Here is an 18,251-nt window from a genome sequence, read left to right as displayed (position 1 = left end):
TAAATTATAAAAGATAAAGTAGAACGAATTTTGAGTTACAAAAAGAAAAATGATATTAAAATTAAGTTCCAAAAAGTATAATTAAAAGTAAGTCTTGCTCTAATTTATAATTTGGTTTTTGATCAATTTTTTTTCTTTTTTCTTTCCAAGTTGGCGATCCACTGACAAAGCATACCGTCCAAGTGTTTACACCGGAACTTTACTCCCACCCAAGTATATAGCTTCAATACACAATTCAAGCGCCAGCGAAAGGCAAGAGGGTATCGGATTGTCGTGTCGTAAAACGTAATTCTCTTCCTAAGAATATTTTGGTCGAAAACTACTTTTTCTTTTCCCGAATTACCCTTCGGAACATCTAGTTTAACCTCTATAGACTATTGTGATATAAATGTATTTGAATTTTGATCACCAAGGGTCTCATTATTTTGTGGAAAGTCTATAGTTTAATGGAGTTGCTCAAATTGGCTTTTGTACAAATTAGTCAAGTTTTCAATAAAGAATTACGAAGATTTCAAATAATTTTCATTATTCTTACATAATATTGCAAAAGTTCATACTTCATGATAATTGTGAATTTCATTCGTCTATTCATTTACAATTTATAATAACCGTAATTTGATCATTTTATACCAAACATATATGTCATTACCTTTCACTATTTCCATTTGTGAACTCTTCACCTTTTTCAACGAAAAAATATAGTCTGGTCAAAAGTATCGATCATCATCGTTGTGTCTGATGTAATTTTGAACCATGGTGTTGTTCATTCTCAATACATCCAAATGCTCTCCATATTACACACGCTCCATGTTGCCCTTACAACAAACTCTATGCTTCATCACTTGATGATAAGAGGTGTTTATCAGACCTGTGTGGTCTAAACGATATACGTTACAATCAATGCAAATAACAGTTCGTTAACATACTTTTGGAGCCTGCACATGAGTGTTTAACCAGAGTCGGAAGAAAAAAATAAATCTAAAATGAAGAAGGGTTTTTTTTTCCGTAATTAACAAGAAATGTCTACCCCAAAACATAGATTTTCATTTGTTTTGCGCTAAAATATAGCTCTAATCTGTCGGTTGTAGGGCCGAAAGCCAATGCTTGTGGAGCTCACGAAGCATTTCTTCCCTTCTCTCTCTACTTTCTCTCCCTAGGACCCCAGCTGCGAGACCAGTAAAAATAAAAGAAAAATAAAAGAAAAATAATCTCAACTGTCCGAAACGCACAGCAGCAAGCAACAACAGAGCACACAACTTCAAAAACTTGTATAGGGAGAGAGAGGACTCAAAAACTAAGAGAGAGACATAGACAGTAGCTTTCAAATCTTTTTCGTATACAATCTTCCATACCTCAGTTTCTAGAGAGAGAAACAAAACAAAATCGAAAAAAAAGGTTCGAAAAAGGGGCCGAAATTTTTCTCTTCCGCTTTGTTCGCTTCCCATTATCGTCTTCTCCAGCGCCAATTCAAATTTGTTTATCTGAATTGCGGCTGAAAGTCCAAAGCTTGCGGTCCGGTTCGCTCCGATCTGACTCGCCGAGTCAGTTGGTGTTTGGCTCGGTTCCGTGTCGGATGTCATAGCGGAGGAGATCGTTCGGTGAAATCGATATGGTAACTTGAAAGAAATATGTGAAATGGTTTATTAGTTTGATTTATATGATTAGCTTAGTTGAAGTCTGATTATGCAAGTTTAATTTTGATTTAGTTTTTTGGTTAGCGAAATTGTTGGTTAGCTTAATTAGCTGAAGTTCGATTAGCCGAGGCTCCGGATTGATTGGATAGTTTTTAGTTTTGTAGCTCAAGTCATGTAGGAATTGCAAAGACAATAAATTTGCAACAATCAGGCACAAAAGATGATTAATTTTTTGTTTGTCAACTTTTATTGGTTGTGATGCGAGAAGGGTTTGCGAAATTCAAATTCCATCGATATGCATCGGTAGCTATGGCTGCTACAAGAGGAACGAGTAAAAGAGATGAAACGGATTATTGTTGGGATTTAGATGCTAATGGCGTTAAGATTGTCTAGTAGAGGCATTGTGGTTCAAACAATCCAATTTTACTTGATAGATTCTACTGAGTTTAGTCATATGCGTAATCGCGTGATATGTGAAGTAGATATTGGGTAGGGAATAATTTACTTACCATATATAAAAGGATCTAATTCCATACAGAATGATGTGGCAAGGTAGTTTCTGAAATTAATGAGAGGATAGTGGTCCATTTCAGTCAATTACTAAGGACTTGGTTGGCCTCCGTCATACTAGAAGGATTTTGCACTAAAAGGATCTTCATTGACATGGCAACTTTCATGCATAATAGTTGTTCATGGCCTCTCAATATATATCAGAAATGGAGCTTTCGGAAGTAGTGTGGTTAGTTGTACCAACTCTGGATGTGGCTTCATAGTCAACACTAAGTCAAATATTGAAATGGAGGTTGAAGATGTTAGAAGGGTATCTGTAGCAATGTTGCTGTAATTGTAAACTGTCGTCTACTGGTTTATAGTTGTATTTCTTGTTTTAGTTTCCTTTTATGTCATGGTCTTCTGTGGGTTTGAAATCAGTGAACAATTTTTTTATTCTTGATTTACTGTTTAATTTTGTTTAAGTGCTTCATAATCCTGGTATGCAATGAGCGCAACCATGCTGTGGATTTATGTCCAGGCTCTGTTACATTTCTTTATGGATTTTGCCGGCCACCAGTATATGATATTAGTATGAATTTTGACTCACAATTTGTCTTCTAAAGAATTTTATAGCCATTGTGTTTTTTGATTCAGCTTTAGAGCTGAATTTTCAAGGTGCATTTCAACAATTGTTGATGAAATACTTTGTATAGTTGGTGTTATTTATAGTCGAACTACCTATAAATGATAAACTCACTTGTATAAGGTCTACTCTTGGATTGAATTCCTATTACCTTATTCCATTGTGATAGAGAGTAGTTACTAAAACACTTCTTTCATTTTATAAAATCTTAAATTTGAGCGAGAAAATAGTTTTCTTGACTAATGTTTCATTTTCATCGATATGCTGTTTGTGAACAATAGTTTCTTGTGTTTTGGAAATCTGTAGGTTGTGTGCCAGTAATTATTTCTTGTATTCATTTTATCTTTCCTTGTCTAATGTGGTTGTGTTTGCAGGCTCCACCAGTTAACATTATTGTAGGTTCTCATGTCTGGGTTGAAGACCCAAAGGAAGCATGGATTGGTGGAGAAGTTTTCCGAATTAATGGTGAAGAAGTTCACATACGTACCAAAAATGGGAAAACGGTGAGCCATACTTAATGTATTTACTCGTATGTTGTTATGAGAAATATGTTTTTGTTACACTGGAAACTTCTCTTTTCAAATGAAATTGGTTTTTTAGATGATCAAATTTGAATGTGGAAATTTGATGTATAACTAATCATGATATACTTTATGCCAGGTATTATAATGTTCACTAACTGAGAATCTGGTCGCAGGTTGTTTCAAATATCTCAAAAGTCTTTCCTGAGGATACTGAAGCTCCTCCTGGAGGTGTAGATGACATGACAAAGCTCTCATATTTGCATGAACCAGGAGTTCTGAATAATTTGGCAGCCAGATATGAACTCAATGAAATATATGTAAGATACAAAGATTTCTATGTTCGTAGTGCTCAAGGAACTTTTAAGTTGAAATGAAAAGTTTTTAACGGTCGTATTGTATTGTCCTTGTAAATCTTTCCAGACATACACTGGAAATATTTTGATTGCAGTAAATCCGTTTCAAAGGTTACCACATTTGTATGACATACATATGATGGAACAATATAAAGGAGCCCAATTTGGGGAGTTAAGCCCTCATGTTTTTGCAATTGCAGATGTTGCATACAGGTAACTTAAATAAATGGTGTCAGGCGTAATATTATGTTCTCAGTTCCCCCACATTTCTTCCCGTCATGTTTTTATGAGTATTTTATATGACAGAGCAATGATCAACGAGGGAAAAAGCAATTCAATTCTGGTTAGTGGAGAGAGTGGTGCTGGTAAAACAGAGACGACAAAGATGCTTATGCGATATCTTGCATACCTTGGAGGTCGATCTGGTGTAGAAGGGCGGACAGTTGAACAGCAAGTTCTAGAAGTATGATGAAACTGTGTTCTGTCTTCAGATTGTGGTTCCTCTATATTCTTTTGAAAATTTACTATTGTTTATATGTTCAAATGGGAGGAATATTGTTACCTGAATTAATTTTCTGGTTGATTATTAACAGTCCAACCCAGTTCTTGAAGCATTTGGAAATGCTAAAACTGTCAGAAACAACAACTCCAGGTGAGTATTTTCATTCCCGAGCTTGAAAAGTCGAATCATGGTTTCACCAAGGCCAGATGGATTGTAGTGTAAATTAGGTTCCCACATCTTCCATTTGAACTGTCAAATGAATGATGGAAAATGTCCAAGAAGAAATGCAAGATATTAGTATAATATATATCTAGCAGTACTGTATTTTATTGCTAATGGAAGAGAGATTGTCTTGAGACGATAAAAAAATTCTGACTGGATGCTTTATTCTGTTTCGGTAAAATCTGTGTTGGTCAGCCACTCAAGCCTGCATCATTTTGGTACATAAATTATACAACATCTGATGCCAAGGAAGTTTCGTGTACATCTTTCCCTTTTCACATTTTACTCTCTCAATGTCTATTCTGTTTGCACATTGCAGTCGGTTTGGTAAATTCGTGGAGATTCAATTTGACAAGAATGGGAGGATCTCAGGGGCAGCTATAAGGACTTATTTGCTTGAAAGGTCTCGAGTTTGCCAAATCTCAGATCCTGAAAGAAACTATCATTGCTTTTACCTTCTTTGTGCTTCACCACCTGAGGTATTTAAATGTACTTGACATTGAATGTTTGCACACACCTCACCAATCGTCACGTGTTTTGATGTGCTATACGTGTGATGGTTAGTTGCAATTTATTGTTGCTTCTTAAAATACTTTCAGGAGAGAGATAAATTTAAGTTGGGAGACCCCAAACAATTCCATTACTTGAATCAATCCAGTTGTTATGAGCTGGATGGAATAGATGACGGTGAAGAATATCTTGCAACCCGAAGGGCTATGGATATAGTTGGGATGAGTGAGGAAGAGCAGGTCGGTGTTCTCATATGTGCTAAGATAGATTGTGTGATGTTACATTCAGTTCGATAATAATCTTCTTTTCCAGGACGCAATCTTTATGGTAGTAGCTGCAATTCTGCATCTTGGCAATGTTGAATTTGCAAAAGGAGAGGAAATTGACTCTTCTGTCATTAAGGATGAGAAGTCTAGATTCCATCTGAATACGACAGCTGAGTTGCTTAAGTATGCTCCTTTTATCATTTCTGCATCGATGCATTTTGAATCTCATATTATAGTTTTTTTATTACACTGTGACACATCAATTATTATTGTAGGTGTGATCCTAAGAGTTTGGAAGATGCTCTCATTAAGCGTGTAATGGTAACACCGGAAGAAATCATCACAAGGACTCTTGACCCTGTTTCTGCATTGGCTAGCAGAGATGCTTTAGCCAAAACTGTTTATTCACGTTTGTTTGACTGGTAATGCAACTTCCTTACAGTGTTTTCTATTTGTACGTGTTTGTTGTGTCCATTGACTCCATTCATGTTCAGCTGTGAACATTTGTTGTCATATAGTATCAAACGCATGTATTCTAACCACTGTGTTTGGTTCTTACGTTAAATTTGCTCTAATGTAACAGGCTTGTGGAGAAAATTAACTTCTCAATTGGTCAAGATCCAAACTCAAAGGCATTGATTGGCGTTCTTGATATTTATGGGTTTGAGAGCTTTAAGTTCAATAGGTAAACTTAACTTCAAAAATTGTTTACAATGTAAGATCTGGTCTTGCAGCTGATAAGTTTCCTTTTCAATAGTTTTGAGCAGTTCTGTATCAATTTCACAAATGAGAAGTTGCAACAACATTTCAATCAGGTTGGAAACTTTTGGCATAGTTCTCACTTCCTAATCTTAATGATAATAGTTTGGTTCAGTCTTAATCAAAATCTTTTATGTAATTGCATGTTGCAGCATGTCTTTAAGATGGAACAGGAAGAATATACAAAACAAGAAATCAATTGGAGCTACATTGAGTTTGTTGATAACCAAGATGTATTGGATCTGATTGAAAAGGTGACAGATTGTTACTTGCTGTGTTCTTGTTTATTATCCGGAATGGCTACTTACATGATTACAAACTCATTATGTGGAAGTCCTTCAACTGAAAGAATAATAGAAGTCTGGTTTTTACATTCCATTTCACTTGAGTTTTTGATTAATCTTTTATTTTTTCTTTTCTCTTTCCAGAAACCTGGAGGGATAATTGCACTTTTAGATGAAGCCTGGTATGTAGATAATCTTTACTCCTGCAAAATTTTGATAAAGTTGATAGATTCTGAATTCTTATTTTCATTAGAAGTTAACTCGCTCTAGGTTTTTGTTTTTTTATCCTATAATTTTCATTTTTATGAACAATTGTACTCAAGCGCTCTAGTTAACTCGCTCTAGTCTGAATTGTTTAAATTCTCTCTTTTGGTTGGACTCATGTTTGTTTGTGGCTTTGCAGTATGTTTCCTAAATCCACACATGAAACATTCGCTCAGAAGTTATACCAGACATTTACAAAAAACAAGCGCTTTATCAAACCGAAGCTTTCTCGTACTAGCTTTACCATATCTCACTATGCAGGGGAGGTATACATGTTTGGGCCATTATGCATGTCCAGTACCTCTATATATTATTGTTATTTTTGCTAAACGTTCATCAACCATTTTCAGGTAACTTACCTGGCTGATCAGTTCCTTGATAAAAACAAAGATTATGTGGTTGCAGAGCACCAGGATCTGTTGGCAGCCTCCAAATGCTCTTTTGTGGCAGGGCTATTTCCTCCACTTCCAGAGGAATCATCCAAGTCATCTAAGTTTTCATCCATTGGATCACGCTTCAAGGTATTATTTGGATCTAGTACTCTACAGCGTCTTATGTGTGGATTATAGTTTATTTTATTATTTATTTATTTATTTTTATCAAATTAGTAACGACATTTTAGATTTAAATTTATGGTAGGGAGTGGGAGGAACACCATAAGTCTAAACCAGGAGTGAATTCTTATCCTTCACATTGCAAAATTGTCTCAGATAACACCCAAAAGTTTGATTTATTGAGCACTATGTACTTTCTAAGTCACTTTATGGAGCACTGAGTCTGTTGCAAGACACCATGTATGGAATTGTCTGTACAGAACACATTTAGATTAAATTTAATGTTCGGCTAAGTCTCTTAACATGTTAGACTATTGAAAACTTTTTATTATGGAGCAACAACTGAGATTATCTTCTTGAAAATGCAGTTACAACTACAATCTTTGATGGAGACCTTGAATTCAACAGAACCTCACTATATCAGATGTGTGAAGCCGAACAGTGTCCTCAAGCCTGCCATTTTTGAGAACTTTAACATCATACAACAATTACGCTGTGGTGTGAGTATGAGCTGCCTATAAATTCCTCTTGTGCTTAAATTCTACTGCATAACCTGCAAAAATTATCATCGGAATTCCTGTGTTTCTGGGTGGCTTATACCAGTAATTATTATTTGCTTCAGGGTGTTCTTGAGGCAATTAGGATCAGCTGCGCTGGATATCCTACCCGACGTACATTTTATGAGTTTCTTCTCCGCTTTGGTGTTCTTGCTCCTGAAGTTTTGGAAGGAAAGTAAGTACACATTTTTACGCCAGGTGAAAGATGGATATATATTTTTATTTATTTATAGCTTTCATTTTCATCAGAAATGTTGTTGAATTGTTTTTACTTTTGCCTGAACAGCTGCGAGGACAAGGTTGCATGTCAAATGATCCTGGATAAACTGGGATTGACTGGTTATCAGGTGATTCAAGTTTTTATCTTCAATGATGATGTTACTTAGCTATGTCAGTTAAGCAGACTTGGGTAGTACGACCCTTATACACCCTATATTTTGTGCCCAAGCTTATCGTTGAACAATGCCAGCTTGAAATGAGGTCATTACTGCATCAACCCAGGTTGTGGGCTTGACATCCCTGTCCTAAAAGGAGTTGACAGGGAAACCTGACTATCCATTCCCATCAGCTGTCCCTAGTAGGCTAATAGCTTTGTGCAATGCGTTCACTTTTTCTTAGTTCCTAGTGCTATCATCTAGATGATGCTTGTGTAACCTGTTTGAACTTTCTATACGTATGCCGTTATTGTCTGCATATTTCGCTTGATTTTTCATATTTTGCCAAGCATTTTGTATATGTAGTTATGTACCTATTGTCTGATAATCATTTTGTTCAACGCCTTGGCAGATAGGCAAGACAAAGGTCTTTCTAAGAGCTGGTCAGATGGCTGAGTTGGATGCAAGGAGAGCAGAGGTACTTGGAAATGCAGCCAGAACTATACAAAGGCAAATTCGTACATATGTTGCACGCAAAGAGTTCTTTGCATTACGCAAAGCTGCCATTCAATTGCAATCATATGTGAGAGGTACCATCATATTGTCATTTAAATAATATCCTTTGACCTCGCTCACATTATATTAATTGGTTGTTTCAACCCATTGGTATTCCAGATTATAACTATATTCTTGGTTTTTATAAAAATAATCAGGAACATATGCTCGTGAGATATTTGAGCAGCTGCGACAACAAGCAGCAGCTGTCAAGATACAGAAAGATTTCCAACGATACATTGCCAGGAAATCCTACTTGACAGTACGATTGTCTGCAATCACAATACAGACAGGGTTGAGGGCAATGACTGCTCGAAATGAATTCAGATTCAGAAAGCAAACTAAGGCTGCGATTCTTCTCCAGGTCCTACTATCATTCATATTCTTACTGTGTTGTTTTGAAATTTCATAAGGAAATCTAGAAACATCTATGTTTTTGTTCATGCATCTTGTTTCAGAGAAATTAATATTGATCGATCATTCTTGTTGATTGCTTCCAGACTCGTTTGCGTGGCCACGTAGCGTATTCTTATTATAGGAGTCTCCAGAAAGCTGCTTTATATACTCAGTGTGGGTGGAGGCGTAGGGTTGCCCGGAGAGAGCTCAGAAATCTCAAAATGGTTTGAATTCACTCCTTAATATGATTTGTTTCTGTAGGAAGATGTAAAGCATCATACCAATTACTTGTGGTTTAAATCTATTCAGGCTGCAAGAGAAACGGGGGCCCTAAAAGAAGCTAAAGACAAACTAGAAAAGCGTGTGGAAGAACTTACATGGCGCTTACAACTTGAGAAGCGATTAAGGGTAATATATGTTTATGTTTAATACCAGTATGGTTGGTGTTGTTGGTTTGTGAGAGAAACTAAATCATTTAATAGCACCTAAATTAATGTATTATGAGTTAAATTGCAGACTGATTTAGAAGAGGAAAAAGCCCAAGAAACTGCTAAGTTGCAAGAAGCTTTGCATGCAATGCAAATACAAATACAAGAGGCAAATGCCAGAGCAATTAGAGAACGAGAAGAACTCGAGAAAGCTATTAAAGAAGCACCTCCTGTCATTAAGGAGACTCCTGTTATACTTCAAGACACTGAAAAAATCGACTCGTTATCAGCTGAGGTGGAGAGTTTGAAGGTGGGCACTCTAACTTGGATGATAATTGCTATCTATCTGTCAATGAATTATCTTCTCCCGTGGGATTTAGCAGTTAACGCATAACCATAGCAATAACAAAAATGCATTTTCAACTGAAACAAGACAAATAATAGTTGAAACTTGATCCTGATGATTGCTGTATTCAGTGGAGGTCATGTCTCTGTAATGCAGACAGCCATATTTAAAATGCAACTGGTTTTGCATTTTAGGTTTAGGACTGCCAGCTGGCTGGGTTAACTTGAAGCCTGATCTATTTGGCCTGTATTTTTTACTTGAGTTTTGTTAAGCTTATGTTCTTTTGCTTAAAAGTTGTTCTAGTTATATCATGTGCAATACTTTGTTAAAAGGTCAAACCTTAAAACTTAAACTAGAAATAAAACCCGAAGGACCAAGCTTGACCTGAAATTTGAACTCGTGTGATGTGCTGACTTAAAGAGGCATTGAAATCTACAGGCCTTGTTGCTCTCAGAAAGACAGGCAGCGGAAGAGGCAAGGAAAGCTTCTATTGATGCTGAGGCTAGAAATGCAGAGCTGGTCAAACAATTTGAAGATTCATGCAGAAAAATGGATCAGCTTCAGGAATCTGTACAGAGGTTTGTAAACACTTGTGATCATGGAATTGTCAGGTTTCTAGGATGTTATAATAATGATTATGCTTCATGCACCTGGCTTGCTCGAGCTTTTCCCTTCATGCCTAGCAGGTTCAAATGCAAGTACATTTCATTGGTCGTTGTCCACCCTTCACTCACTTTTACATTTATTTTTCCTCTCTGCCTCTTTTAAAATTACTACTCACGTTTTTGTGAGGTTTTTTATTTTTCACCCGATTTAAAAGGAAAAAGATAGAAAATGTTTTTGGGAACAAACGCATATAAAGAGGTCCCAAAGATAATTTGGAAGAATATTATGGTAAAAAGAGCTCAACTTAGATGGCAGAACAGTTCCTTAACCCTCATGCCAATCTTCACTCAATTTTACATTTACGAATCAGTCTCTTTAACCTGCAATCAATTTTTATCTTGATACACACTATTCCCTCTGCCTCTCTTGTCTTGAAATGTGCCCTCCTTTGTTTTGTCTTTCTCCCTCTCTGTGGCATAACAGTGCTTTTCTGTGAAGTCATATTTATTGGAGTTGATTTATTCTCCATATCAGGCTAGAGGAGAAACTTTCTAACACAGAGTCGGAAAATCAAGTACTTCGTCAACAAGCATTGACTATGTCACCGACTGGAAAATCTCTATCATCAAGATCAAAGACGGTGATTATTCAGGTATCTATTGAATTTAGGATCATTACTCATTCTGCATTTATTTGCTTTGTCATTTAAGCTCACTGGTTAAGTGTTCCTTGAAATTCGCAGAGGACATCAGAGAATGGGAATCATCTAAATGGAGAATCCAAGGTCACATCGGTATGTGTATGTCATTGCTTTTATGAATGAACATTTTGCAAATCTCTAGGGGATAAGAAACTATTTGTTTTATTTGTATTGCTTACTGTTTGCTATATGCTTCAGGAAATGACTCTTGCCCTACCAAATGCACGTGAACCTGAGTCAGAGGAAAAACCACAGAAATCTCTAAATGAAAAGCAGCTGGTAAGTAAGTGGCTATTGGCATGCCCCGATGCCTTGGTTTTTCTTTTTCCATTTCTAATTAGTTTACCGTGATCCTCTTGTTTTCAGGAGAACCAGGACTTGCTGGTCAAATGCATATCACAAGATTTGGGTTTTTTCGGGGGAAGACCAATTGCTGCTTGTGTCATATACAAATGTCTTCTTCACTGGAGGTCCTTTGAAGTGGAAAGGACTGGAATTTTCGACCGTGTAATTCAAACAATAGCTTCAGCCATAGAGGTAACTCTTGGTGGTTTTAAAAATCAAAGCCTGTTAGTCCAAACTTTGACGTACCTTCTTTAATACATATCAGAACAAGTTTTGAATACTCTTTAACATGTTACAAGTGGTTTTACGTACTGCAGGTCCTGGATAATAATGACGTATTAGCTTATTGGTTATCCAATACCTCAACTTTATTATTGTTGCTCCAACACACACTTAAGGCAAGTGGAGCAGCTAGCTTGACACCACAACGGCGGAGAACGACATCAGCATCTCTTTTTGGAAGGATGTCTCAGGTACGAAGCATTTACATTTACTTATCTTCTAATTTAAGAAGTTTGTTGTTTCATATTGTATTTATCCTTGTTTTTCTACCAATCTTCATCTTCACCCTTGTCTTCATAGGGATTACGGGCTTCTCCTCAAAGTGGGGGGCTCTCATTTATTACTGGTCGAGGACTTGGTAGACTGGATGACTTACGGCAAGTAGAGGCCAAGTATCCTGCATTATTGTTTAAGCAGCAGCTTACTGCCTTCCTTGAGAAGATATATGGAATGATAAGAGACAATTTGAAGAAGGAGATATCACCATTACTTGGATTCTGTATCCAGGTGGCTGTTAACTTTTTCTGTGAACAAAAGCATGTTTTCTGATGTTTATAGAATCCATAGCCATATGTAAGATAAGAAAGAAAAGAAAAGAAGGAATTGTGTCTGAATTTGCTAATAATAGGTGAATTGAAAATTTGCGTTGGCGTTGTAGATACCAACTTGGACAACAGAAAAATTTGATTGATTCTCTCTTTTTTGTACCATGCAGGCCCCCAGGACATCACGGGCAAGTTTAGTGAAAGGACGTGCCCAAGCTAATGCTGTCGCACAGCAAGCTTTAATTGCTCATTGGCAAAGCATTGTGAAAAGCTTGGACAGTTGTTTGAAGACAATGAAAGCAAATTATGTGAGTTCTGTAGTTCCCCATAGAGCGTAAAGATTTGTAATTACTTTTCTTGTGAACAGTACTTTATTCTTGTATTGTTTGGCATATTTGCAGGTGCCTCCCTTCTTGGTGCGCAAGGTGTTCACTCAGATATTTTCATTCATCAATGTCCAGCTATTCAATAGGTAGATCCTATCAGTCCTCTTCCTCTCTGTGGCCTTCGTCCCCCACCCCTTTTTCCACCCACCACTTTGTTTAAAGGCCTTGTGGCATTTAATTTAATCATTCTCTGCAGTCTTCTTTTGCGGCGCGAGTGTTGTTCATTCAGTAATGGGGAGTATGTAAAAGCGGGTTTGGCGGAATTAGAACAGTGGTGCTACGGGGCAGGCGAGGAAGTAAGAACCATGCAACGCTTGGAACTATATTTTATGCATTCTTTCATGTTTTTATCCTTTTTTTGTTGACACTCTCATGTCTTTTCATTGAACCTTCTTTGTCAACAGTACGCAGGCTCAGCTTGGGATGAACTGAAGCATATTAGGCAGGCTGTTGGATTCCTTGTAAAATTCGTTTCTATGGTCTTTAAATTGCAGCAAATGGTAATTCTCACTATTGCACAATTTGCTGACTGATTTTCTGAAAATTTCAGGTTATACATCAGAAACCAAAGAAGACCTTGAATGAAATAACAAAAGAACTGTGCCCGGTGCGTGCCTCTTCTTCGAGTCACTCATTTTTACGTTGGACCTTTTTCTTTTCCGTGCATGTTTCCTTCATTCTGATGTTATTGCTCGTTTCTTCGTCAGGTGCTTAGCATACAGCAGTTATACAGGATCAGTACAATGTACTGGGATGACAAGTACGGTACACACAGTGTTTCGTCAGATGTAAGTTGACCTCAAATGGCACCAAAATACTGTACTCTGTCTAGTATTTTATAAAGTACGTAACTTTTAACTTGTGTCCTCGCTTTTGGTATTCTGAAATTCTTCCCCAACGATGCAGGTTATTTCAAGCATGAGAGTTCTAATGACTGAGGACTCCAACAATGCTGTGAGCAGCTCTTTCCTGTTAGATGACGACTCAAGGTACTGATATTCGTTATCCCTAAATTACAGTGGTATTTTGTGTTTGGTTATCCATCTGGAGTTTTTTTATCTTTTTGCTTATGTTGTATGAATTTTTATGCAGCATACCATTCTCGGTGGACGACATCTCAAAGTCAATGCAACAAGTAGACATAACCGACATTGAACCTCCACCGTTGATTCGTGAAAACTCTGGGTTTGGCTTCTTACTCCCTCGGTCTGACTGATGTTCGTGATCATGGTCTCTCAACTCTAATCAGGTTTCATGGTTATATCGAAAGACACATAGCGAGTCCATTGATATGCTGAAACCTGTGCATACAGTTTCATTGTAATCGTCATCCTTTTGTGTACAGTGCTTGTTTTATCTGCTCATGCTATCAATCTTGGTTTTGATGGCTGAGTCAGTTCATTCTTTCCCTCAAGTTTTGTCAACACGAGGGTATTTTTCGTAGGTTGCCGTGTCACAATTTATGTGACGACGTGCCTGGAAACGGGCATCGGCGCCCGGTAGCTTCTTGTTTGTTGGGTTTAAGGTCGTCTGCCCGTTTTTTGAGTGGATTTGTAGGCCATCATTTGTTGTTTGTGGAAGCAATTTGTAATTAAGTGGTGTAATGTTTCGGTTTTATTACTTGTAATACTAGATGGAAGCCGGTGTATTAACAAGATTACAGAATATAAATGTATTGGACTTTTATTTTGTTTGATACCCGTCTTTTCTTCGAAATTCATTTCAATTATTCGTTATTTTAACATGACTTGTAAGAACTCAAAAGCTCTGTATATTTTTTTATGCAACAAAATAGACACTGAAGGGGTGCGGTGAATAGATTGGTTATGGACTTGTTTTTTACGAAATTCGAACTTAAGACCTCTTAATTATAATGGGAGGAGGAATAACATTTTACTGTAGTATAATATTTTAATGGGGGAGTTGGAATGAGCAATTACCAATCATCCCGCGTCGATTTGATATTTGGATTTGAGGCTATTTGATTATATGGATTTTAACGGGCCACATTGTTTTGATTGCAAAACCAAGTGTAGTAACGTCTAGAATTCATACAAAGATGTACTGAGATAAGATTTTGTTGTTGTATTTGTTTTTATTCCTTGTGTTAGTAAACTTGTTGAAAGTCGGGAATTAAAATCATTATTTTCCTCTCGCACCCAAGTTCGAATCTCCTTGGTGAGTAGGTCTAAAATCCATGACCGAGCATCCACTTCAATTGCAGATTTAAACTGAACACTTACTAGTTATATAATCATTGGAGGTAATTTGCCACTAAACCAATAAATGAGTAGAATTAGTGCCCTTAAACGAAACGTAGAATTAGAGGAACCAAAAAGAAAAACTAAAGAAAGGAATGAAGAGCCGAGAGATAAATAGCTAGGGTTCTTGCTCGGAATTTGTACACAAACAAACAAATCATTTCCCATCTGTCTGCAAAACAAATATTAACCTTCTACAAATAAAAGCTAAGTTCTATGAACATAAAAATTAACAAAACACGCGTAACTTTTCATGACAGAAGTTTACAAATTACATAGCCTACTAGTTCGGAGGACTTGGGGATGCCTCGACTGAATTGTGCGTCCTTTGATCATAATCCGATGGTTGATCTCCCCGAGTCTCTGTTGGCTGCACTTCCGATTTCTTCTTCTCCTTGAGAATCACTTGCCTCGGCATTACCTCCAGCAAGAAACTACCTCCGTTCCACACAGATGCGGAAACCTTGAGCATTTGGAAGATAATGTGCAGTTCATACGACAAGAAGATAGGGACCGTGAGCGCCATTGTTGCCACAGTAAATACGGCTTGGAGTAGAGTGTACATGAGCAAGCGATTCTGATCCCCAAGCAAACCGCTCAAGCGCCACCATACATTGTTTGCTTTCTGTGCCTTCTTTGAGAGCTCCCTGTTGAAAATGACATGAGAATTGCGGAAAACGAAAGAGGAGAACCAAAATGCAAGGGATGATGAGGAGAGAGAGGTGGTAAAAACCTGTAAGAAGTCATGACTTCGGGATCTCTCAACAGCCTTTGTCGACGTAGAACATTGACAATGAGAAAATACAAAGCCTGCCAGAGGGTGTAAGCAAACAAGGGCACCCAAAAGAGCCATACCCAAAGGTAGGATTTATTTTCTACGTAAGGCCATGAAGCTCTGCGAGAAGTTCCTTCCGGATGCATTGCTGCAAAAGTTGCTGGATCCCACCATCGAATAGTGAAGAAAACTAACCCTGAAATAAACCTATTGTGTCATATTCACTACAGAGTACGCAACATAAACTTTTAGGAGAAGCTCGGACATTTATTGTACTAAACTATGATTTGGAGGTTTGACTTACAGGCCCCGATACATACTTAACCATTCAAGGAGTTTACTACTATCTGTGCTAAAGACTATGGTTAAATACATTTACTACGTTGGCCACAACTAAGGCATGATCAACTAATCTGGTTGGATCTACATTTTAAAAATCTATTTGAGACCATATAATCACCACAAAAAGCTCTCTGATCTTAGATATGTGCAGTTCCGTGGACATGCTACAGCACAAGAGAACTGTTTAAGGCAATTTTTTATCTATAAGTTATAACAATTTGGAGCCATGGTATTAATTTTCCAACAAAAAAAGATAACAATTTAATCATTACAAAATTGTCTCAAAGGTACTTCACAAGAACATGTAAGGAAAGAATTGACTCACCGGGTAAAAGATGTATGAGGACACTAACAAGTTTGTCAAGAGAACTAAAAACCAAGCTACAACGCCAAACAATCAATGCCCATGCTAATGGCCCCTGGTTGCAAATTTGAATGAATAAACAATTGTACAAGTGAATAGTCACTTCATCACAAAGCAAAGTAACTAATGAGTTCTTGCTTACCTCAGCAAATGAGAAGCAAACCATGAAAAACTTTTCGTTCCTTGGATAAAGAAGCAGGTCAACCAAAAATATCGTGTTGGCATAGTAGCAAAAGTCCTAGAACATACAAACAAGTACATTACTTCCTCAGTTTTCATCATAATTAATCCAAAGAAAAGTAAAATGTACATAAGTGAAGGATGATAGGAGTATGACGATTTTCTACGAAATATTGAAAAAGTTCCACCAAGCTTTCAACCGTACACATTAGGTTAGAAGCACCGTAAAAATTCTTTCTACCATCTATTAGGACATGGAACTAGTGTAACGCTAGACCACTATTTTTAATTTCAAACCAACAGTTGTTTCCTCTCTTATCTCCAACTTTTTATGATGTATTTATTCTTCTTTGTCAATGTAGGTAAGACAATAATACAGAGAGAAGAACAAAATCAGTTAGAACTTAGAACACAACCAACATTTTTGCCACTACACTTGTTATCTTGGAAACCCTATCAAGTCGAAATATGTATTCGAGAAGGCAAAACCACCCCGCCCCTATGATTTAATTGTTTTACAAGAATGGTTACCACTCTCGTCCAATGTATACGACGAATACCCTGTTTATCCACATGCGGTAACAATTTACTAAAATACTTTAATTCACTACTAGAGGTCTAGATACATTAATTGAATAAACGGATGCATTTAAAGAAAACAACAAGAAATAGCAAAGCTTACCAAAAGGTAGTAATGCCATTTCTTGAACCGATAGTATATCCAACGAAGAGGAACAAAGATGAAATAGAACAAGCAATATACATATCGCGTATCTTGCGGTCCTGTTAAAAGAAAAAAAATGTAAGAAACAAAATCAAATGTAATTGCTTTTCTCAAAACAGCAACTATTACAACCATTTGATCAATCAGGAAACCTTACTTGCTCCTAAGAGGAAGCAAAATCCACCGAAACTGAGAACCCCCACAAAATGCGTCACCTAAATCACGAAAGAACCAACTTATATCATAAATTCCCAACACAAAAATTAACAAACCCAATACATTCACTTCACAGAAAGACGCAAATATAATACATATTATTGAATCAAAATTCAATCACATGAAATTGGTTCCACATAAAAATTGAAGTCCTTACCTTGTTGATGAACTTTTCATGCTCCTCAGCTTGTTTGGCGATCTTCACAGCCTGCTTTGAGAGGATCTCTCTGGTCTGAACCGCTTGTTTCGACAAAATCTCTTTGGTCTGAGCAACTTTCTGGAAAACCAAGCGTTCCCAAATCAACAAAGAAAAACTAAACACAACCCACAAATCAAAATTATGATTTCTGCAATAAAAAGCAAAAAAGGAATCGAATTTGGTCGTACCTTTGACCGATCTTTCAACCGTTGCCTCATTGCTTGGTGAAACGAATCCCCATTTGTTTCCTCTATAGGGTCGTCGCCGCTGGACATTTTTGCTTTTGAGAAACAGAGTTTTAGAGAGAGGGAGAGAGAGAGGGAGAGAGAAGGGGAGGGAAAGAAGGAAGGTGGTGCTTAGGAACAACACAACAATCTGTTAGAACCTTTATTTAAATGGAATGGTCTCTCTTCTTCCACACAACAAAAAAAGTTCATACCTTTTTCCATGTTAAAAAACTTGGTTGTTTCTAATTGTAATTTTGCCTTTTTTTTCTTTGATTTTTTATTGTTATTTTTGGGAATTAGCACTTCAAAAATTTTATTCTACATTCTTCATAAGTGTATTTTTCATTCTAATTATAAAAAATTTAGAATAACAAATAAAATTTTTAAAATGCTAATAACAATTCCATTTATAAATTACGTAATATTATTAATTTAT

The 18,251-nt window shown here is 36.8% G+C and overlaps 2 protein-coding genes across 2 annotated transcripts; one reads left to right on the top strand and one right to left on the bottom strand.

Annotated features, from left to right (window-relative positions):
* The first annotated feature begins 1,245 nt into the window (after nucleotides 1-1,245).
* On the top strand, nucleotides 1,246-14,223 carry LOC137715339 (myosin-17). The gene is made up of 39 exons (XM_068454632.2): nucleotides 1,246-1,612; nucleotides 3,144-3,272; nucleotides 3,467-3,610; nucleotides 3,714-3,859; nucleotides 3,953-4,109; nucleotides 4,240-4,298; nucleotides 4,690-4,849; nucleotides 4,970-5,119; nucleotides 5,193-5,329; nucleotides 5,422-5,568; nucleotides 5,730-5,831; nucleotides 5,904-5,961; nucleotides 6,058-6,159; nucleotides 6,334-6,371; nucleotides 6,593-6,719; nucleotides 6,804-6,974; nucleotides 7,376-7,507; nucleotides 7,630-7,739; nucleotides 7,851-7,911; nucleotides 8,351-8,528; nucleotides 8,652-8,857; nucleotides 8,994-9,113; nucleotides 9,199-9,297; nucleotides 9,406-9,627; nucleotides 10,102-10,241; nucleotides 10,804-10,921; nucleotides 11,012-11,062; nucleotides 11,168-11,248; nucleotides 11,336-11,506; nucleotides 11,632-11,787; nucleotides 11,897-12,103; nucleotides 12,312-12,449; nucleotides 12,543-12,613; nucleotides 12,724-12,823; nucleotides 12,932-12,988; nucleotides 13,078-13,134; nucleotides 13,235-13,315; nucleotides 13,434-13,516; nucleotides 13,620-14,223. The coding sequence occupies exons 1-39, from the start codon at nucleotides 1,610-1,612 to the stop codon at nucleotides 13,741-13,743; spliced, it is 4,593 nt and encodes a 1,530-aa protein (XP_068310733.1). The 5' UTR covers nucleotides 1,246-1,609; the 3' UTR covers nucleotides 13,744-14,223.
* A 671-nt stretch (nucleotides 14,224-14,894) lies between these two features.
* Nucleotides 14,895-18,065, bottom strand: LOC137715348 (glycerophosphocholine acyltransferase 1). The gene is made up of 8 exons (XM_068454643.2): nucleotides 17,777-18,065; nucleotides 17,547-17,666; nucleotides 17,331-17,388; nucleotides 17,132-17,232; nucleotides 16,412-16,507; nucleotides 16,231-16,324; nucleotides 15,522-15,759; nucleotides 14,895-15,435 (listed from the first exon to the last, which is right to left on the bottom strand). The coding sequence occupies exons 1-8, from the start codon at nucleotides 17,861-17,863 to the stop codon at nucleotides 15,072-15,074; spliced, it is 1,158 nt and encodes a 385-aa protein (XP_068310744.1). The 5' UTR covers nucleotides 17,864-18,065; the 3' UTR covers nucleotides 14,895-15,071.
* Between the last annotated feature and the right edge of the window lie 186 nt (nucleotides 18,066-18,251).

The sequence above is a fragment of the Pyrus communis genome, chromosome 15 (genome assembly GCF_041283825.1).
Source record: "Pyrus communis isolate YQ-2024b chromosome 15, ASM4128382v1, whole genome shotgun sequence".
Taxonomy (NCBI): Eukaryota; Viridiplantae; Streptophyta; class Magnoliopsida; order Rosales; family Rosaceae; genus Pyrus; species Pyrus communis.
This window is presented reverse-complemented; position numbering and strand designations above follow the sequence as displayed.